This window comes from Tasmannia lanceolata, unplaced genomic scaffold, assembly GCF_043159265.1.
Source record: "Tasmannia lanceolata isolate RefF3 unplaced genomic scaffold, GAP_Taslan_0.1 ptg000013l, whole genome shotgun sequence".
Taxonomy (NCBI): Eukaryota; Viridiplantae; Streptophyta; class Magnoliopsida; order Canellales; family Winteraceae; genus Tasmannia; species Tasmannia lanceolata.
The window spans coordinates 5,463,879-5,487,813 of NW_027518690.1; the positions used below are offsets into that span (position 1 = coordinate 5,463,879).

General features: G+C 38.9%; 1 protein-coding gene across 1 annotated transcript; it reads right to left on the reverse strand.

The window, feature by feature from the left end:
- Positions 1 to 620: 620 nt before the first annotated feature.
- LOC143889600 (LRR receptor kinase BAK1-like) lies at positions 621 to 17,962 on the reverse strand. Its single transcript, XM_077393865.1, has 11 exons — positions 17,449 to 17,962; positions 14,008 to 14,140; positions 13,802 to 13,873; positions 11,119 to 11,262; positions 4,822 to 4,893; positions 4,640 to 4,711; positions 4,435 to 4,547; positions 4,080 to 4,217; positions 3,575 to 3,916; positions 2,991 to 3,385; positions 621 to 1,303 (listed from the first exon to the last, which is right to left on the reverse strand). Exons 1-11 carry the CDS (start codon positions 17,537 to 17,539, stop codon positions 989 to 991), a joined length of 1,887 nt encoding a protein of 628 aa, XP_077249980.1. The 5' UTR covers positions 17,540 to 17,962; the 3' UTR covers positions 621 to 988.
- Positions 17,963 to 23,935: the final 5,973 nt, after the last annotated feature.

The window sequence follows — 23,935 nt, forward strand, 5'->3', positions numbered from 1 at the left end:
GTGACTTCAAAGGGTTGTCCAAACCTATATGGGTGCTCCAGCCTCAGATTTTTATTAAATTAAATTTTACACAGCTCTAGCTTTGTTAACAAGTGGAAATCAGCTATTGGTAGAATCAATGGATATCACAAGGCCCTAGTGAGATTGGGTTTCTCTGGTCCCATTTGTGTTTAAGGACTCCATTCACACTCAGGTGGAGGAGGGCTTGAGAAAAACAGGATTAAGATTCCTGTGTCATCATCCTGGGAAGTTTCATTGTTAAAAATATTCTCTCAATGTGATTAGGTGGGTTGTCATTAAAGATAGTAAAGCAAACAATAAAAATAATTTTCCATCGATGTGAAATGGACGCAAAACAAAATTTTACGGCCGGTTTAAGTGGAAAAATGGGCATAAATTGTTTAACGCCCATTTATTTTACGCCCAAAGAAATGGAGGTTTGGAGAATGCATTAGGAAGCTATCACTTTCCTTCCCAAAAAGCTATAACAGCCAATGAAATGTGCATTAAGGTGTCTATTGTGAAGAAAAATGAGTGCAGACATCAAATCCCTATCTTATAATAATGTCTAAACTCATTGCTGACCTAAAACACATGGAATCCATAACAATGGAGAGAGATTGAGCAGAATACCTTTGAAATCTTTTGCAGAGCCAGTAAAGTAGTAGGCTTTTTCTTACACCTTACAGTCAAATGGGTGTGTTTATACAAACCCATAACATGGCATAAGCTACAAGATGCAGTGCTTTCTAGCACAAACCTAAACTTCTATATGGCCTCTCTTTTAAACCTTACAAATAGTCAGAAAAATGGCAGCAGATTCATACAATGGCCCCATAGATTCATATGCACAAATGTGAATTTCACTTCGATACAGAATTGGGCTTTATGGAAGACACAAGATGTAAGAAAAGATGACCAAAAAAAAAGTAAAACCAAAAAAAAAATTAAAATTAAAAACCCGTAAATAATTTTGCTTTCAATAAGGTTACCTTGGGCCGGATAATTCGACAGCATGAAGATTGTCGGTGGAATCAACAATCCATTCAGAATTATGGTTGGGTATCATCTCGACTTCTTGGCGGACCACTTCCACCTTCTGCCATTCTTCCCATCTCTCTGCCAAACCATCACCTTCGAGCATTCTTACCACTTCGGACATTTTCGGACGGTCCATTGGGGAGCCTTGGGTGCAGAGGAGTGCGACTTGGATCAGCATTTCCACCTCGGTCTCAATGTAATTGCTCTGCAGATCAGGATCAACCAACATTTCCAGTTTCTTCTCTTTAAGAAGTCCTTTCACCTGTGAATAGCACCAGTAGGTGATGAAAATTCCAACTAATACCATTCAAAAAAAAAATCCAACTTATACACCCAGCTTCTTTCCTTCAAATGTATTGGCAATGAGTTCATCCAGAACAAAGATTGATCACAGTTAACAACATTCAAATTCATAAGAAGGCAATAGTTGTTATGAAAGGCAATTGTCGTAACACTTTTAAACAGAAATTCAGGGAATGTTTTTGTTACCATTCAAAAAAAATAAAATCAGGCACCATTAGAAATGAGCTTTTAGCAATGAGTTTATGATTGGTCATATCATTCAAAAAAAAACAAAGATTGATCACATTTTAACAACATTTCAATTAATAAAAAGGCAATATTCATAGGAAGTAACACCCTTATAATAGAAATACAGGGGAGTGCTTTGTTACCATTTAAAAAATAAAAATAAAAATAAATTCTGGGAGTATTCTACCCATACGAGGAAAAGGTGGGCCACTGTAGGTAGATGCTCCATCATTAGTTGGCATTGATATATCAAGCATACACTGATAGAAACCCAATATAATGCATGATATAAGTTGCTGTGATGAAATTTCTAAATTTTCAAGTATTAAAAACCTACTTATTTCTCTGGAAAAAGAATAGGTACTTCATGGATTAATTTTAAAATTTACAAAGCTCCTAGCAAATTGTAACCATTTTTGTAGCAGAATGAATTAACGGTCCTTTTAGAGGGCTGATTTTGCCAATTCAAAGAACTAAGGGTGATTTCAATCAATTTGTTCAATATTAAATGGAGATCTTACTTAAGTAACTGCATTGTTTAGTGTACACATTCTAAAAACTTAGGTATGTCTTCTTGAAATTTTGAGGTATGTTTAAATATGAAAATATCGATGGAAACAACTCGTAAATGCTTTGAATGAAAAAATTGATGAAAACAACTAGTAAATGCTCTGAATCCATGTTTTGTCTCTGAATGGAATTGATGTATGCGTATCTTGTTACCAAAACATTTTGAGGTTTTGGTAAAAAAACAAACAATTTGATGAATACAACCAGTAAATGTCTCTGAATGGAATCATCCAATGTATGAGGTCTTATCACTCACAAAAAATTTATGAGGTCTTTGATAGAAAAACTGCTTGAAAGGCCATCACAAAAAACATTTCACACTTTCCGGCATGATCTGTGACCCACGAATTGGACCTTAAACTCTATCACTAAAACACACATGGCGTATTCTCTAATTTCAATGAGATACAAATCTGGACCCCAGCTCCGGGAGAACCTGGATAACCGAATCTTATATCCTGATGTACGAATCAAAAGTATTACACACCCACAGCCTATTACACTTTGATTCTTTCCTGGTCCAGGTACGATAGCAATGCAGCCTTAACAACTAAGAGCTGAGACTTGCCTCATACAACTAGACTACACGATGTGACCCAACCTCAACTTTTAAACTTCAACTCAAGCCTTAATGCAAATTTCAGGAATATGCTAAAAAACTATAACAACAAGCCAAACCACATAATCTGACCTTAAACCTGGGGCAGGTGCCTGAGGGCGCCAATAACTGCCCATTCTAGCCTCAAATCCTGCCTACTGAACCCTCAAACACAAGAAAGGAATTCTAGAAATAACTCATGTATTACTACATTAGCATAAAGTATAGGGAATAATGAGTTGGTGCATACCCAGTCGAGCAACATGACATCATCATCATTCGCAAGCCGAGCAAGATCAAATGCTCTTTGTCCAGTGATAAGTTCTAGAAGCATGATTCCATACCCAAAAACATCAGTCTTCTCCGACGACTTTCCCGTGGAGAGATACTCCGGAGCTATGTGTCCAATCGTGCCACGGACAGCTGTCGTCACATGGGTATCCTTATAGTCCATTAGTTTAGCCAAGCCAAAGTCCCCAACAACTGCCTCAAACTCTTCATCCAATAGGATATTTGCAGCTTTCACATCACGGTGAATAATCTTTGGATCACAATGATCGTGCAAGTAAGAAAGCCCTCTTGCAGATCCAAGTGCGATCCGCCTCCGTGTCGGCCAATCGAGTGGTGGTTCCGCTGGTTGACGCTCTACAAGAAAATCACCGGCACAAAGTTTCTTTAGTAACATTTTTGTAAACATGAGAATATCATCTACAGCTCATAGGTCCTAATTCAGTTTCCACCAGAATTGTTCAAACTTCAAACTGATCCTCCATCAATAGTATCAAAGAGGGGTTTTTTTTTTAAATGAAATTATGTAGAAAGAGTGAATGGTACCTCTTAAACATGAGGCAACACTTCCATTAGCCATATAGGGATAAACAAGCAGCCTTTCAGTGGGTGTCATGCAGAATCCCCTTAGCCGGAGGAGGTTCCGATGTACAGCCATGCTGATCATTTCTACCTCTGTCTGAAACTGTAGCTCTCCACCTGGCGTACGTTCTTCCTTTAGTCTCTTAACAGCAACAAGTGAACCATCTGCTAGGCGTCCCTTGTACACCTTCCCAAACCCACCTCTACCCAGAATGTTCTTGTTGCTGAAACTATCAGTTGCAACTTGTAGTTCTCGGAGAGAAAATCTTTTGAGCTGACCAAGGTGAACTTCTGGATCCTCTTCGGCTGCAAGGAGAAAATGTGAAGTTAACAGGTATCAGTGAACACTAGTGCCTTCACATGATCTTCACACATTCATTGAGCATGTAATGGCACTCATAGCAGTTCATGGGGATCCCAGTCCTATGCATATATATCCATTTTATCTATTTTCAGGTTAACTACTAACCGGGTACATCAAAGAAATGCTCTTGCGGCTTCCGACGACGCCACCATGCAAATCCAATTGCAGGTACAGCAAATAGTAAAGCAGCTCCTGCAGCCACTCCACCAGCAATGGCTCCAGTGCTTGAGGCACTATTTCCTCCTGAAATGACAATTAATGAGACACAAGATGTGATAACACAATGATTTACCGCCCCTTTGTCCATCCTGTATCAGCATCAAGACACATGCTGTCTCATCAGATTACAACCAAGTCAATGGTAGTTAATCTGAGCAAGGCCAAGCTTTGCATCAAGAAAAGCTGACCAAGGACTATTTCCAAATATTAGTTTCAGAGAAATTACAGATAAATTGATCACCTTGAGAAGAGATCGGAGGTGGCGGAACAAATGGAGGAGGCGGAGAAAATGGTGGAGACCCAGGGCAAGGTTGCGTTGTAACAGGGCCACAGAGTCCTCGGTTGTTAGCAAAACTACAAAATGGAAAATGTGGAGTCAGCCCCAATGAAACACTAATCAAAGTTGCACAAATCTCCAAGATTCATAGGATTATTCAGCAAGAGACCTGATGGGAGTGAATAGAGAAAAGGAGCCATTAGCTGGAACCTCTCCCGATAGGTTGTTGTTAGACAGATCCCTGCATTGCCCATTACAAACAGTTCATACCAAATCCTAGGAAGCAAATATTAGAAAGCAACAATAGAAGAAAGCCAGACTTCTGCACGAACAAACGAATTTTCCACTTACAGAACTTGTAGTGCACTGATATTTGTTAAAGACATAGGAATGGAACCAAAGAGGCTATTGTTGTTAAGCCGGCTATCCTTCCACAGACATTTCCAAGAGAAACAGAGTATTAAAATCAAGAAATAATTCTTTCAAAAAAAATCAAGAAATAATAGAAATATGACAATACAATTTTTTTAAACATAAATGATGAGATTTAATTTCCTAAAAAATGAGGGAAAAAATAGTAAAGCAAGTTAAGACATCACAAACTAATAATTCTGCCGGTGTATATTGTTATTTGGCCCCAATGATTACAGTTTGCAGTTTCAAGGTCTGGGTTCCATCTCTATGTAATTGAAATTGAGGAGAAATAGTAGGACATCCATTGCCAAAAATGTCACTATCATGTTATCTCATGATAACTTCCTTCTATGGAAGGGGCAAATTACTCTAAATGCTCATTCCAAAGGAATGCTAGATCACCTGAATGAGGCCTCTGTAGCATCTGCTAAATTTATTAAATGAGGGTATGTGAAAATTAAATAAGGGTATGTGATTCTATCATCGGAAAGAACAGATATCCTACTTGCGAAGAACAAGTACCCTACTGTAAAGACTCCCGCTTATGAAAAATGGTTGTGTATCGATCAGCTTATCATTGTGTGGCTGAATTTCACACTTACTCCTGAAGTTCTTGCTCAAGTACTTGACATTTCCTCCTCCACGACTTGTGGACTGCATTTACATGAGTCCTATTCGCTGGTATGAACCCCATATCATGCAACTTTGCATAGAACTTCACAAATGTCGCAAAGGAAACCTTTCAAGTTTCAACCAGTATTTCAAAACATGGACGTGGGTTAAAACGCGGTCGAAGAAAATCCAGTCGGCACGATGCAGTATATGTCACAAATTTCTCCGATATTTTCAAAATATCGTGCTTTTATCGCGACATTTTGATAAAACAAAAAAATCCCCAAATAATCCCAAGACTTTAAAATATAGCAATATTTTCTTTTTTACCATAGAATGCCGCGATAATATCACGATATTATCCCGATATTTTTACGATATTTTTATTTTATACTTTTTTCTTAAATTTTATATATTTATATATTTATATATTTCTAAATAAATTTATTCTTGTAGTTTTTTCCCGATATAAACCCCAAAAAATAAGTTTTTTAATATATCCAGAGATTTTCCCTTGCTGAGAAATTCTCGAGAACGATATTTGTGACGTACGACGCGGGAGCACTCGGTTCATGTGGCTGAGTACTAGGTTGACGCAGTCATGACATGCGAGAGTCAAAGGAGTTTTTATTGACTCTGTAGGGCAAACGCGGCGGAAAAATGCATAACGCAAACAAGGGGAAAAGGGAATCGACTTAGGGAAGTCCACGATGACAAAGGGGAGTTTTAAAACTTTGCTTTCAACTGCCACATTTCTAAATAAAATGAAGGATCCTTCGGGCCAATTTGCTCCTATCTAGATGCCATTGAATGAGCACGATAAGGTTTGCTACACCCTCTCCACTCTCAGAGATGACTAATGTTTAACAATTCAATCCTCACATGCAAAAGGCAACCCTCGTTTGCTAAGCATGTGTCCTCCTTCATCATGAGGGCCTTAAAACGGCCACAAAGTGATCTGCAAAGCCTCCCAAACACACACTTGAACTTTCAGGACTCCTTTGAAACTCTATGATGCTAGTCCCTCTGGTCGTGGTCGTGGTAGAGGCCACGGACGTGGTCGTAGTCAAGACAACTACTACCATCAGAAACACCAATATGCCCCTAATTAGACACACATGGGTACCAAGTCAACGCCCTGGTCAACATCTCAGACAAGGTCAAGGTCGACCTCTCCAAGGGCTGCCTTTCCCGTAGGCTGCTTCCTGCACCATCTCTGCTCCGATATCTACAAGACTACAACAGGGATGCCCATTCTTCTCGGCCGCAATAGTAATCTGCATTCTGCAAGATGTCAGATTTGTGAGAGCAAGAATTATACTGTCATGAACTGCTATCATTGTTTTAATGCTTAGTACTAGTAGAACTCTCCCACAGACCTCATTCATCAGCCCTGGTGAAAAGGACCCTCCTGTCCACATCCTTTCCCCCGCCACATTTCTCGGGCGGGACCTCTCTTTGCTTGCGTCTCGAAGCAAAGATACTGAATCCTATTAAAAAAAATAACTAGCCACCATCGGAATACGGATGAGATCAGAAAGGACATCATTGAGGCAAACGATGGGTCCTCTTTACCGACATATGCCAGTTGGGCTTCGCTTTCGCCTTCAGACAATTTCTTTCATGTTCCTGATGTCTATGTTGTCTCAACCATTCAACGTAAACTCTTTATTTGTTTCTAAATTCTCTACACAATTTCAATTTTATTTTATATTTACTCCTCCCTCTATTTTTGCAAAGGATCTATGTTTGGAAATACTCCTTGCCAAAGGATTTAGTTGAACCAATCTCCATCTTCTGTCATCACTAAGCATTGTGACCTCTCCTTCTCAGTCCAGTATTTTAAGTCTTCTCAGCATCAGCCTCATATCTCTCTCCAATACTGTGGCATCATCATCTCACGCACACCAATGATTGAGTCCTTCAATCTTTAGTGTCTCAATATTTCACTTCTTTATGTAATAAGGCTCCCGAAACGACACTGTACCATAGTTGTCAACTTGGGAAGCACCATGGGTAGTTTTTCTCATCATATAATCAACGAAAGAGTATTTTTCCCTCGAGTTAATTCATTTGGAAGAGTGGGGCATCGCTCCCATTGCTTCTCTCTTTTGTGCTCGTGGTATTAAACAACAATTTTGTGGTCCTCACTCCATCTAAAATGAGGTCGCAAAGTGAAAACATTGGCGCATAACTTAAGCTAGTCTCTCCCTGATGTCAACTGTAGTGCTCATAAGCATCTTGGGATTGAAGCCTTCTTCAGTGTCACCCGTAGCATTAGCATTAATATGACACTCACCAATCCTATAGCAACTGTCATCGTTCCAGAAGAAAACGGAAAAATCCCAGACTATTCCTACCCTTAATCATGGGGTTGATATGGTATGTCCACGTTCCGAACACAAGCTGTAATACGTTCTCTCCAAAAGCCATCACCTACGGCTTTGTTGTTTGTAGTAATGAACACAAGGGATATCAATGCTACACAAGGGATATTATTTTCAAAAAAAAAAAACCATAAGGGATATCAATGCTACACATTGTCTTCTCAACAATGTTATATCTAATCCCTTGGCATGTCATTTGATGAGCTTCATTGTTATGATCCTCCAACCACTGGACATGAGATTAAAGAAGAGAAGAAAGAAGGGGGGGGGAGGGGGGGGGTGTGTGTTCAGCCACCATCATTCTTATGTCTCCTTCCATGCCACCTGCAGTGTCTACATATACAAATCTAAACACAAGAGAATTCTAGTAGGTCAACTATCCCTACAACCCTTGTTAACAATCAAGGGTGTGCTTAGAGTTAGAAGCAGGCAAGAACAAAGGTATGTTGTATCGGCATCAATGATCCAGTATTCACTCAAAGAAAGAATTGCCTAATAATAACAAAATTGGCATTTAACGTCAATGTGGGATGATATTTTAGAGATGCTCTGCCTCCATCCTTCAGAACCATGGATTGAACTTGTCACCATAGGAAACATGTTGATGTATCGAATTTTTTGGACAGACATATTGGTCAGCTACCAGCATTCTAATGTCTTCTTCCATGCCACCTGCAGCGTCTACAGATACAAATCAAAACACGAGAATTCAAGTAGGTAAACTATCCCTATCACCCTAGTTAACGGTTAAGGGTGTGCTTAGAGTTATAAGCAGGCAAGAACAAAGGTATGTTGTATCGGCATCAATGATCCAGCATTCACTCAAAGAAAGCATCGCTTATAGTAACAAAATTGGCATTTAATGTCAATGTGGGATGATATTTTAGAGATGCTCTGCCTCCATCCTCAACTTCATCTTTCAGAGCCATGGATTGAACTTGTCACCATAGGAAACATATTGATGTATCAAGTTTTTGGACAGAGATATGAAAATAATTGCGTCACCTGTATCATCAAATTATTTTATATGAAAATAAATGCATATTTGTCATATGTTTGCTCTGCGTATTTATTTTCTTATTCGCTTCTATTGAAAAATGATCTGAGAACTGAGCTGGTTATGCAAAGATATAATTTGGAACCTACAATGTAGGCCATGAAGATAAAGGAAGGTGTTGCTGAAAAATACTAATATGCATCTCTCCTTCATTCCAGTCTTGTAGCCCCTTTAAAGCAAGAAAAATAGCAGAAATACCACTTTCAGTTTTTAGTTATTTCACAAAAAAAATAAAAATAAAATAAAGGATAATAATCTCAGGCAAGCTATGTTGCTTGCCCGAGTCACATCAGTGACTCCATGTGACTCCCCATTTCTTGGGTTCGAGGAGTTGTCAACCTGACTCAGCCCTGAACTTCCAGGAGTTGAGTTGACTCACACTCTAAAAGTTAGCAACCTATACTCTAGCCACTGCTACACATCAAGTAGTGCTTATTATGCATCCTTCCCATCTTCAATCCATTGAGTGCACACAAATTGAAGATGAACAATACTTAAGAACTTGATCAAGTACTTCAACAAATTCAATGAGTTGACTTAATGAAGATCAAGAGTCAGTTTGAACTTCGAACTACAAGTGTCACTCAGCATTTTAAAAACACGAGAGAAAAACTAAAGTGTGTACATCATTAACCCATCCAGTGATAGACAGGAGTTGAATTCAAAATTTTGATTTCAGATCCACCTCGTCTTTTTTTAGTTTCCTAGGATTAGTTAGAATCAAGTGTAACAACAATCCAAGTGCCTTCATTCTCCTTTTCCTGTTATCAAAATTCAAAACCTAGATGATGCAACCATGAGGTCATGAGTTCAATGCTAGCTTATCTATAAATAACAATGAAAAAAATAAGAATAAAAGATATGTGTCAATATGAAGAGGTTAAATGGAGTAAGAGAGGGATACTTGTTTTTAAAATCTAGAGAGTACAGGAACTGTGAAATTCCAAAGCAGGAACAGCATACCTACCTACCAAAAAGGATAAAAAGAGGCAAGAACAGCAACCTATGTAGATGATTCATTAAATGAAATATCTTCTTATCACAGTACACTTCTTTCCTATTTTGTACTTTTAGGAAGTAATACAGTAACACGGCTATTAATATTACCAATCAAACGTAAGCGCATGTCAGCGTGTAACTACAATTTTTTTTTTGCATCCCCATGTCAGATAATTCATGGCTGTGTCTGACCAGATACATATCTGTAAATCTATGCAACACATAGGGTTGAGCCTCTAGCTCAATTGGTAAAGACTATATTCTTTGACCCTGAGGTCAGGGGTTCAATCCCAGCTTACCTGCCAAAAAAACAAACAAACTAAGCTACACAGGTGACACACACAGCTCTACGGTTTGGTTGATCCATAGTAGGGTCATCTAAAATGTAAGGCTTCCAAAATAAAGACAGCTCAAATATGATAACAACTCGTCCTGGTATAGCAGTATGAGAAAAAACATATTGGGGATTGGATTCCATTCTATCGTTGAATAAGTTCAAACTTCAAAGCGTGCACATATCATGACTTATAAATGATGAAATTCTCAATGCGGTCAAAGAAATATGACCCTAGAGGGATATTTATCATGGCCACTCCCAATACAGTCATATAATAGAATTACATGCGAGCATTTTCTTCATAACCCATTGGGAAAGAAGTTAAACATTGATGTAATCTTCTTAGTTTTCTAGACCAAAAGAGAGCCGGACTGGAAATATTTATGAAGCAAATTGGGAAGGCACAACCTTAGTAATTTTCTAGGCTATCCATAATGTTCTAACCAAAGTGAAAGGTTGGGAGTTCAAATTCCCAAAATAAAAGGCATTGAGAAGTTAAAAAACTGTCTAGAGGGGGGTTGTACTACTTTTTATCCATGGTAATTAACATCAATTTACTCAAATTTCATTAAAACAAGAGAAAATGAAATTGCACACTATCACTAGAACTACTAGTATCCTGAGTGCAGATGTCAAAAATTAACATGACTAGAATGAAACCACGACTGATGACATTTCTATAAACCACGCATTCAAATCAAAGCACTATACAAGAACACCAAAACCATCACCTGCTACCAAACTTTCTATTTCACCAAGTAAAGCCGATTGAAAAAAGCATGAAAAAGCAGAAGTAAGAATTAAATATCCAAGAAAATGAGGTAAAGGAGGAGTATTCATACAGAAAACGTAGCTTCGAGAGCCTCCCCAATGTGTCAGGTATGGTGCCAGTAAAATTGTTTAAATATAGATCCAAGCTCACCAGGCTTGTCAAATTTCCAAGGTCACTAGGAATAATCCCGCTTATATTGTTACTATAAAGTTCCCTGTTAAGACAAAGCTAGATTCAATGATTTGTACATATAATAATTCAAACAGTGTGAAAAGTTCTAATTGACTGAAAAAAATAAGACAGAAATCTGCACAAATCTTATGATAACCATTAGCCCATGGAATTTGGAAAACAAAAACCGTCGTATGATAGAAGTTTCCCCTATGAATCCACATAGGAAGCATAAAATAGGTATAAAATATTGCAGCATTTATTTTAGATTAGATTTTAAAAAAAAAAACTATGTGATGCTCATAGTAGGCGCTCATTTCAAAGTTACTATAGCGCGGTTGCACCCATGGGGCCCAATAAATGGCATATTTGCCCTTTAGATTTTTATTTTATTTTATTTTATTTGTTGATTTTCAATGGCCTATGTGGGTGTGCCTTTTCTTCATACTTCTATTCCTCTCTCTACTCTTCTCTTCCCCAGTCCTGCATCAAAGTGGTATCAGAGTAACTCTGAAACATGCGCCCATGTTGATTTTGCAGTAGATGTTCAGATTGAGAGGATCGAAGAGGTTGGGACATAGGTTTCAGTACACAGGGCGACAATTAGAACTGTCGGTCTGATATCATTGATCTTGATAAGATACCAGCAGATGACTTTACTAGTGATGACCTTATGGAGGCTGGTCACGGATTGGTGTTGCCCACAGCTATCACGCCAGTCTAGGAGGAGTATATTAAGGAGTATATTACTATCTTCCCAGCCAATTTACTTTTCAGAAGATGTTTACGTTCTTATGGTTCTATATGGGTACTTTCTTCCCTATCACACCACTCCTGTTTCATACTATTTTTACAGGTATCATGTGCATTATACAGCATGAGTGACTTTGACGGGCTATCACTCATGTTAGAGTGGGTCATCTACACGTTTGATCCAGACAAACACGATGACGAGGCTAGTGGGGAACTCCGGACAAGTTTTTTGAAGAAGGGGAGAATGATGCGAATCATAGGCACCCATTTCAGTTACTCTAGGTGTGGTCGCACCCGTGGGGCCTAATAGGTGGCATATTTGCCCTTTAGATTTTATTTTTAGTTTATTTGTTGATTTTCAATTGCATATATGTATATATACAATGATTTGCTAGAGACCATCGCAGAAGGCGTTTCACGGACCAGCTGTTGCATAAGAGAGCAGCGACCTCAGATGAATTAAATGAATAAGACAAAATCAATTGAAAGGTGAGCCTCTGTGGTTGCTCTATCATGCAACAGCCGATCCACGAAAAGCCTTCTGCAAGGTCCCTAGCCATATATGGGGCCTAATGTAGAGGACATTCTTTTTTTCATTTTTTGGGTATCATATTGACACAGATTCTTCATTCTTACTTCTCTTCTCCTCTATTTCTCTTTTTCCTCATACTTCTCTTCTTCTTTCTTCTCTTCTATTCCCCAGTTCGTACCACAACATTCCAATGAGGGGCAGATGTGCCTCGGGCAATCATGGTAACAAGAGCCGTTTGCACCCTACACCATGACAATCAACTACAGACAGACCCTCTGGATGTAGCAAAAAATTTACACTGGATGAACTCAGAAACTTACAAGAATTTTTAAGTTTCTGACATCCATGTAGCAGCCTCTCAACAAAATATAAAAAGTTCTATGGCATAAACACCCAGAATAAAGCACGTTCGCGAGGGGGTTACACCTCTGTGCGTGGCTAATTTTGCTTAGAGTGCCACCTTTTCTAGAAACAGGCAATTATCTTCCAGGAGCTATGTGGACGAGCACAGAGAATATCTTGTTAAAACAAGATCGATATCATGGATGCGGCGGGATGCCACTCAAATAGGAAATTATGAAAGTCCAGATGATGCCTGTGCTGACTAGACAAAACTGATTAAGATTAATACAAACTCATCATATAGATTGGTCAACCAAAAATTGCTGTTCATGCTGCATGGGCTCCAGGGAAACTAGCGTACCCAACCTAGGGTTTGGAAAGGGATCATCGAACATAAAACTTTCGGCGCACCTGGGGCCCTTCTCCATGCATCGTATACAGAGAAATTATGGATATCAAGGACTCGATGTGTTTGTGCTTTTTGGGACCGATTGCTCCGGCAAATGAATGCATATATGCCTTACACTGCAAGCCCATTATACGAATGACGTACATTGGATACAGAGAAATTATGGATATCAAGGACTCGATGAGTTTGTGTTTTTTGGGACTCAAAAGTGCTCCGGCAAATGAATGCATATATTCCATACATACACTGCAAGTCACTTCGTTATGGGATTCAATAACCATATTGAAATGAACATGCGTGCAGAAAATCAGATTTTAAAGTGATGAACATGCATTATTAAATTTTAAAAACATATTACTTCGTAGATACTTTCTAGACTAAGCAGGTGTGTTATTTCTAGATATCAAGTTAAATATTTTTGATAAACCATGTCATATAAAAGACATAAAAATATGGAAATTATTTTCTGTTTATACCTACAATTTTGGAAACCAACAAGGCATTGAATAGATCCAGTGCATTCCATTGCTTAAAAACATAACTTACAAGTATTGCAAATTTCTAAGCTGACCAAGTTGAGGGACCAGTGTCCCAGATAATTCTGCATTACCAAGATCACTGAAAAGATAAGACACGACAAAGTTATTAATGTCAAATAAGCTAGCCATCAATAATTTAACTGCAATGACTTCCTAAAGGTTACATAAAAGGAAAATCCGATCCCAAACTTTAATCAGAATGCACCCACTTACACTCTTATAACACTATTATCATTGTTACATGTAACATGAAACCATGTGCATGGATTGACAAGGGTTGGATCCCAACTCTGTAGCACGTTATTAGGATCATTTAAATTGGTCCGTAGACTATGCAAAGCATCACCTGTTGAGAGGCAAGCAACTATCAAAAGAAGATAAAAAGAAAATCTAGAAATTAACAGAGGTATATCATAAAAACTGTTGGCAATGCCAGGTAAAAAAATACCAAAAGGAGTATAATAGAGCCTGATGGAACAACATCTATTGCAATAAACAGTTAAGATTTTGTATTGTTTCAATATAGTTATACAAAAAATTACTAACACAACATGAGTACTGTAACTTTCGATACCTCTTCACCACAAAAATAGCAAAAGAATTATCAAATGACTGGTCAGCAAAATCAAAGTGTGAGCAACAACAAAAAATTAGTCAATCATGAAAAAAAAAACATTTTTGCTAAAGGAGCTGGAATTACCCCCATTCTTTTTTATACTTCCCACCCATCTCCTTTATTTAGAATATTTTCCATTTGTTTTCACAACTCATTATAAGTTGTACATACCAATGAAAAGATTATAAACAAAATAGGTGGTGAAAGTACTGAAACAAGTGGATGGCAATACCATGTCCTCAAGGTAATTTCATAAGAAATAAGATATGGTCTTCCTAAGTTTCAATATCCAAAATCCACCTCTAAGATCCCGTCATTTTAATGTTGGAAATTTGCAAGCTCAACAAACTACTATGGCATTGCAAGAGGGCAACCCAAATGTCACAGACAAACCCATGACAAGTGGAGATGGAGGGCACCCGGAATGGGTTAGTGCTCACTAAAGCAACTTACTAACATGGAGGGCTAGATGAGTAACAAAGTGTAACCACACAGATACCCTTACCTTCATGAAGCATCAACAAAATGCCCCTAGAAAATATGGCCAACATTAGTGGTGTCACTAGAGTCACCAGGCGGTTACAAGCAATGCTCATGTAAGAGGCAAAAACGGGAATAGGATCAAAGAGGCCCTGGCTGCTCCAAATGTGGGGCCTTCTAATTACAGCAAAATTAGCAAGCTTTGATCTTCTATCTCTACACGGGCATGCTTGTGAATGTCGTTTGTTGAAGTGGGGGAATTTAACACTCATATGGCATGCAGCAAGGGGGCAAGGGGCTATTAGTGCTTCATACATGGAGCAATGACACTCTGACTCCAGGGATCAAGAATTCAAGATGATGATGTGTTGTGCTCAAATTTATCTAAGGTACTTGGTGTTAGAGAGAACGGGCATCTATCAATTGGCATACATAATATACAGAAGCACATAGTGAAAACAAAATGACCAAAATGTTCCTGTTTTCATCTCCACTGAAACGCATGCCAAAACGGAAGCACATACTACTGAAACCAAAACTGTAAGTGTACTAGTAGTATACTATATCACTATATCAGTAAGTCTGACATAATTATATGAGTCACATGTGAAATGTGGTGTATGTATTATGTATAAACATTTATATGAATTACATGTAAAATGCGGTATGAACAGAACAGACAGCGGTGCATGTCATTGGGTGTTTAATATTAAACCATAATGGATGATTGTCTTGGTTGTGCGATTTAAGTCTGTATTTGTGCTTATTCTAGCATTTCCCGAAATATCAACTTGAAATACTACCATTTCCCATACATTCTTGTTATTTTACAAGAGTTTCACCGAAACCTAAATCTTTCTGTTTCCCTGATGACCGAAACCGAACTGAAACTGAAATTTAAAACCTTGATTTCATCTGCGTCCTTGTCAACTATAGTTGTTCCACCATGTTAAAGAATATCCAAACAATTTCATCGCCACAACTTTGGCCTGCTTTTTTAACATAGTTCTCATCTTCTCATCGTTGAACCCTAGGATCTTCAGTTTAATTTGAGGCTCTTTGTCACGAATCATGGGTTGTTCTACATAGACACCACCTAGATATCCCCATTACATGCACCTATAGAAGGTTTTCTGTTGAAATTGGACTGGTGTCAGTGTTGAAGAAATTGAACCGGTTTAAGTGTTGAAGAAATTGAACAGGTATAAGAGTTGAAGATGATTTTAACTAATTTCTTCCTGAAAAGCATATCAACGGCAGGGTGGATATTTAGACGTCAATGACCTCAAACATTGTGGTTCTGACTAATTCTTCCTAGTGGATATCATAAACTAAGCCACACAGTTTACGCCTATGCTAACTTAGACAAGTCCACCAAATGATGCATTCAACCACCAATTTAATGAGCAACAGTAAAAAAAGAGAGCAAAAACAGCTTCATATAGCCTATGATTTGGCCGACACTTCGAATTTATTGCCGATTCACGTGTCCGACACGACACGCATGTCCACACGTGTCAACACTCATTTGGACACTTCTACTTGTATTGCTGGAAGTGTTAAGACTTAATGTGGGTGTGTGGACATGTTTTTGTATCGTGTCAAGTGTGGCATTCTGTTTTTTTCTTGAATATTGTGTTTACCTCATTTGGACAACTCGTCTCCATGTCGAAACTGGGCATACGAATCCATATCCACAAATCATGATTACATGTACTTTCTATTTTAGTCGTGTCCCCGTTTCTAAAGTTTGGGGGTTTGCTGTGTCCAACACTCAGTGTCCGTGTCAACACACGACACTCGTGTCCATGTCCACAAATCATAGCATATGGCCGATCAAATCATTAGGTGAAACAGTTTCCACTCCAAAATTCTGAAGTCATCCACTTGTTGATTAAGTGGCGAGACCAAGTTTTAATGCAACCACTCATACTTGTACAATCTAAGCTCCCAATATCCTACCATAGTTTCAAAACTCCCCCGCATCATCGTAGACTTCCTCAAGTCAACTCCCTTCTAACTTGACTAATTTCTTATCCAAGTCCACGTTTTGTCCTATAAAGTCAATCAAAACTCCTTTGACTCTCCCGAGATACGATTGCAACAACCGAGTGCTTAGCCGCATCAGCTGGGTACTTGATCGTGTCGTCATTAGGATTTGCTTTGTCGACATTTTGACCCGCATCCACGTTTTGAAACAGTGTTCTAAACCCAAGTGCCTTAGACACTAGCCTACCCACCAAAAATGGGGAAAAATCAAGCATAAAACCTCTAACACATGCTAACAAAAGGTATGTACAGGGCACCGATACTGTAGTTCTTAAAAACAGAGAATTAGCACGTTCGCAACAAAATCCAGAAACAATAAAAGCCAAATCGATCAGAACAGTAAATGCCTGCAGAATCTAGTCTAGCATCAGCTCATCATAAATAGGAAAATGAATCGTATACACATCATTTTTTCCAAGTCAACATAAAAAACTACATCAACAAAGATCTAACCCTCCCAAAAACCTCGATCAAACAGACAAAATTAATAAAATACATCGAAACCATACCTTCCGTATTCGCAATCGTAGTTAAAGGATGAAAAAGCAGGATCAACCAGAGCAAAACCGAAGTCACCATCTCTCGCTCCATTACAGTCATCTGTTCAGCTCTACTCCATCAACATGCACAGATCCACACGAATTCCTTTAGAACAACACATTAGGAAAACCCTAACAACCGAAACCCTAGCATAAACTCAGATAACACCAAATCCCCAAGCTCTACTCCATCAACATGCACAGATAAATACAAATTCCTCTAGAACAACACATCATCAAAACCCTAACCATCGAAACCCTAGCTTAAAAGCAGAATCCACCAAATCCTGCACCATTTTTGCTGCAAAAACCGTCCACCAGATTAAAATCAAAGGCGTATTTCACCAGATGCGATCGGATTAGAAAGTAGGAGGAGAATTTAGAGGATATTTGACTAAATTTTTACTCTGCTTCTCCTCTCTCTCTCTCCTCTCTCTCTCTCTGATCTTTTTGTTTTGTTGGTTTTTTGGGCATCTTTAAGTGAGCGAGGCTGGCGTGCAGGGTTTCAGCTGCCCGAAAACAGCTGCCCGCTGCCCGTACCCTAGTCAAAACCCCTTCGAGACTAAACAAACGCCCCTCTCTCTCTCTCTCTCTCTCTTAGACGGAAAGTGACCTTACCGGAAAGGCATCTAGTCAAGACACGCGGTCTTAGAAAAAACTCTTGCCACGTTGGATCCGGTCAAACCCCATTGAGCGATACCGTCTTGATCCGATACGATGCAAAACACGAACCGATAACCGGAGAAAAGTTTCCCCGGCATGACTTTTGTGCATAAATGTCACAAAGAACTTAAATAATATCACGTTTTTGGTAGGGAAATTATACTTTTACCCCCTTTTGCTAGTCTTCTTTAGAAAAGATGTCATTTCGGCAGAAAAGCATTCGTTTTTCGATGATTATAAATTCGCGCCTCTGTAGGATAATTCACAACCCTTGAAAGTGAATTTATCTGGCAGACTGCAACGCTTTTTCAGGTTACAGGGTGCGAATTATCCTCCGGAGGGTGAGAATTTATCATCGCCCTCATTTTTTGAAGAAAGAAGAAAAAAATTATTGGTTAAAAAGGAGGGATTGCGAAATCCTGAGCTTTTATATAGTATAAGCCCTTATGGTCTAGTATTTTTCAAAATATACTGTGGGGGCTACACCATAGCGTGACCGAAACCATTCATTTGATGGGCCACAATGTAAATAGGTTGTGCCCCAAAAATCATTTCGATAGGATGATCCTATCCCAACGTCTACAGAAAAGCGGCATATTATGGAAACCTATGTAGATTGGAGGATTGAGATTGTCCTACGGAAATGTTTTTGGCCATAAGCTATTTACGTTATGGCCCATCAAATGGACACTCTGGATCATCTTATAATGTGGCCCGTACAATTCTTTTTGGGAAAAAAACTGGACTATACGGGCTTACACCATATAAAAACTTGTGAAATCTAGACTATATGGGCTTACACGATATAAAAACTTGTTAAGAATGTATTTTGGAGTTTTTATATGGTGTAAGCAGTATAGTCCAGTATTTTTTAAAAAGTATTGTATGGCCCATGCCATAGGATGATCCAAAGTATTGGATCATCCTATGGCGTGGGCCGGACAATACTTTTGAAAAATAATATATTATACGGGCTTACACCATATAAATTCTATGTATTTTGGCCAAGGTTTTAAATTTCGGATCGAAATTTTAGATTTCGATCAGGACTGAAACCTAAAATGCTAAAATTTACCAAATTTCAGTCGAAAACTTGGTAATTTCAACATAATTTGGGATAAAATATTAATTATTTATTTCTTTACATAGTTTCAGCTGATATTTTGGCCCAAAAAACTGACATTTCGAGCCCTTCTACTAAATTTCGGCTGAAATTTTGAAATTTCGGTTTCAGTGAGGACCGAAACTACCCCCGAAACTGAAATGTAGAACCTTGATTGGCAAGCTTTTATATAACCTATGTGCATGTGAAGTTCAATAGCTTTCAAAATGTATTGTGTGGCCTACTTCATAGGATGATCCAAACCGTCCATTTGTTGGGCCACAACGTAAATAGGTTTTAACCCGTAGATCATCTCCATAGGATGTTTCTACAATGTGTAGTCTCTCTATAGATCGGAGGGTTAGGATCATCCTATGGAGATGATCTTCGGCGTACATCCTATTTATACTGTGGCCCAACAAATGGACAGTTTGGAAAATCCTATAAGGTGGGCCTCATTGTACCTTTCGAAAAATAATGGACTTTATATGTGCACACACCATATAAAATCTCGTATTTTTTCTATATTTTAGGAGAATGATATATCTGCCCTCTTTTTATCTTTTCTTAAAATAATTATTTTTCTATTTTGGAAAGACACAAAGAAAAGGGGTAAAAGTGAAATCAATTTTAGAAGAGAGTAGTAGAAGTCACTTCTACCAACAATGAAATGATATCACCACAACCATAACTTTCTCGTCCTTTAGCATTGACAGAGCTGTTAAATATTATTACAGTTTCTAAAAAGCTCTTACAAGGCAATTAAAAAAGAAAAGACAACCTAGGTTTGTGCAATTATTAAAACACAGCTGTGGTGATATCATTTCCCTGCTTTTGTTCCATGGACATAAGGGGACGTGCATGGTAAATCAAGACGGTTGATCTTCTATAACATATGAGGTGACCCACACTGACGTTTTACCCCAACCTTTTACCATTGATCACAAAAGTGACATTTCGGATAAGGTCATGGTCAGCAAAGGAAAAAGATAGGTCAATGCCACATTTATACCTCATTTATCTTGAAATGCCTACCCCTAAGTTTCTCAATTCCCAAAAGAAAAAATGATATATTCCACCCTTTTTTCTTCCAAGGGCCACCTCTTTAGTGTAAAAAAGGGCATGATTTTAAATTTCGACCGAAATCCGAAATTTCGGACCGTAACAAAATCGATCCAAAACCGAAATTTCCAAAATGTATGAAATTTCGGCAAAATAATTGAGAAATTAATATTATTTTAATGCTTTACCAGGCCAAAATTTTGGTCGGAAAAAACAATATTTCGAGAGCTTTTCCAAAATTACGGTTTCGGGAAGGACCGAAATTTCGCCCGAAACCGAAATTTAAAACCTTGAAAAAAGTTGGTCACAAATACATCAGAGGGAGGAGCTGATATATCACTTCCCTTCCAAACTAGGCCAAGCAAAATTTCCCCCATATTTATACCAATTTTTGCTATTCTCACCTTCATATCACATCATCTTTTCCTCACTTCGACTAAACCGTTTTTCCTTTTCCATTCACCGAAACTCAATTTCCGATACAAAATGAAACCAATCCCGTTACCAAAACTAACGGCAAACCTGTGGCCGTTAGTCTCATCCGATACCATACCTGACGGCCACTAACGGATATTTCTCTCAGTGGGTTAGACTGTTCTTCGGAGAAATGATGCGGGCTCATGGTGGGCGGTGGGCCCCACCTGTCTGGACTGGCTGTAGCCGGTCGCCAACCGGGAATTCCACCGAAAGAACCCGTCGCGATTTTTCCGACATTCCGTGGTGTTCGGGTCCCACATGTAAAGGTCTGAGCCTTTACATGGAGAAGATGCTCTAAGCGTGTGTCAGTTGCTGAACCGCCACGTGTAGGGCTCGGTTGCAATGGGGTTAGGTCGTGAGATTTTTTTTCTTAAATAAATGCAATAGCGCAGTTTCCAATTGCAAAATTGATAGGGACACCCTCCTTCCTACACGCTTGCCCTTGACTCTTGAATTTGCATTCCTAATTTTCAAAAGAGACCGGGCAGGCATCATGACTTCATGAGCGTAGGGGTGCAACTCGGGTCGGCTTGGGTCGGCTTGAGGCCAACCCCACCCCACCGGACCGAGGAACCCATTTTTCCAACTTGAACCTGACCTGACCCAACCCAACCCGACTTCAACCCGATCCAACCGAGTTTTTAAGCTTAAAAAAATAAAAAATTATAAAAAAATGTCAGATTTCACTTGGGTCAAGTTGCCAAACCCTCAACGCATACCCGACCCAACCTTTTTTCGGGTTGAACCCAACCCGAGTTGCACCTATCCTGAGGCCAAGAGAAATGGCTAAGAATACAAGATAAAAATAGGGCCTAGTAAAAAAGGGAGTTTTTAATATGGTGTAAGCCAGTATAATCCAGTATAGGAAGTACCGAATGGCCCACACGATAGGATGATCCAAACCTTCTATTTGATGGGCTGCAACGTAGATAGGTTGTGCCCCAAAAATCATTTCCATAGGATGAACCCAACCCTCTGATTTATAGAGGCTTCCATAATATGCAGTTCCTCTATATATCGTCAAGCTAAGATCATCATACGGTAATGATTATTCGGACACTGTTGCCAATCAAATGGACGGTTTGGATCATCTACAGGTTTGGCCTTACAGTACTTTCTGACAGATACGTGTACACCATGTAAAAAAAAACCAGTAAAGAAGGTATGTTGCAAACTTGCTATTCTAAGGCCATGTTTGGCGATCATTAATTTTTTTCATGGAATACTAGTTTATCAAGTGCTGAGAAAGGGTCAAGGAGAGTGAATGGGAGAGAACTGGATGGGAAAGGTGAAGAGAGGGTGGAAAGTGGCCGAAAAATAAGGAAAAAAACCTTACTTTAAATAGAGTTCTCCGATTCTCAGCGACCTCTGACCCTCACCTCACTCATGCTCTCTCAATTCTCTCTCCGACCCTCCTTGCCCTCTCCCACTACTAGATAAACTAATATTCCATGGGAAAAAATTCATGGGTGCCAAACGTGGTCTAAGGAAATCATGTGTTCAATCCTCTTTAAATTTGTTGCAATAATTCTAGGGCAGTGATAAATCGACCCCGTATAACTTAAATCGCCCCCATATAGGGCAGTGCAGAGAGAGAGATGTGGGTCGATTTAAGAAATTAGGAGGTCGATTTATCACTTCCTTATTCTATGAGAAGCATTAATACAATAGGCAATAATGAGCCTCATATGAGTCCACTAACATGGCCCATTGGTGATCCGGGCCGTTCATTTGCCAATCCCTTTTTGTTAAGATGACATGATAAAAGTAGGGAAATGATAAATTCGCCCCCTTGTTCTTCTCTGGCCCACCCCTTGTAGTTTAAATAAATTAGAGGGGGTCACCAGGAGAAGAACAAGGGACGAATTTATCAATTGCAGACAAGAATCATGCTTACCAAATGATCTCTATCGTCTGATCAACAGCTTTGTAAATGGAAGATTAAGAAAAAAATTTTTATCAATGATCCACATTCAAGTTCTATGTTCATGGGTTTGAGTCATGTAGACATCATTTGGGCGGTCCCACGTCAAAATACTCATGGGCTTCTAAATGGTACCTATATATTATCATTTTATGAGAAGAGAATGTTCATATTAAGTATTAACTCCAAAGTTCTTTATTATTAAGGTTTTGCTGCATGAGGCATTTTGCGGATGGCCTGTTGCATATGAGAGCAGCCACACAGGCTCATTTTTCAACATATTTTGTCTTCATTCACGAGGTGGCTGCTCTCACATGCAACAGGCCATCTGCGAAATGACTTTTGCGATGGACGCTAGCAAATCCCTTGTTATTAACTCCAAAGTTCTTTGAGTATTTTCCACAAATCTTAATTTTTAAAAACAATATATTTAACTCTGAGCCCTATAAATTGCCATCAAAAGTCGTACATAGAGAAGGGTGTGCATTTTTCAAAGGCTTTTTTTTTTTCGGTTAAATTGTGTAAGCGAGTGTGTTGAAATTCCAACATGACCTTAAAGGGGTTTATTCTCTATGGTGATAGAAACCCTTGGATAAGCTCTTCTTGGGATTAGCTATCTTGCTTTTGAAAAAAAAAAAATTATCTTGAATAATTCCCTCAAATTGGTTGTACAACCTGTATCAACGTGAATGGAAGATAGCAAGCCTATCCAAAGATAAAATAAAACCCGTCTTGCTATCTCTATTGAAAACAATCCTACTAGTGACTGTTCACTCAGGGCATGTTCGGCAAGGTTTCTCATTCTCTCCTGAATAATCAGGCAGAAACACGGACAAATGAGAATCTGAGGAAGTGACACTGAGTTCCTCCACAGAATCTTTTCTTTCAGTCCCACAAATAGGAGAAAACTTAGAAACAGGCTTACTGCGTGTTTGGCGTACCATTTAAAACACCGTTTCGGGGCTAAACGGCCGTTTGGGAGTGTTTGAGTGCGCAGCTGAAATGCAGTTTGAAACACCGTTTTGAACCCTCAAATCGGCGTTTTGCAAATGGAGGGGGGAGGTCCATTTGCAAAACGCCATTTTGAACGGAGTTTTTGGGCTGTGGGTTTTTACGTGTTTGCCCTCGCCAAAACTCATTTTTACACTTTTTTTTGCCAGAACCCCTCTCTCTCTCTCTCTCTCTCTCTCTCTCTCTCTCTCTCTCTCTCTGCAACTTCCTTAAAACCC

Bases quoted from the DNA above. Each gene is read 5' to 3' on its own strand.
- LOC143889600 (XM_077393865.1), bottom strand. From the start codon at position 17,539: ATGACTGTAATGGAGCGAGAGATGGTGACTTCGGTTTTGCTCTGGTTG. The intron at 11,263-13,801 runs GTAAGTTATGTT...TTGTCTTAACAG, and splicing joins CTTAGAAATTTGCAATACTT to GGAACTTTATAGTAACAATA. The intron at 4,218-4,434 runs GTGATCAATTTA...TTGTCATTTCAG, and splicing joins ACCTCCGATCTCTTCTCAAG to GAGGAAATAGTGCCTCAAGC.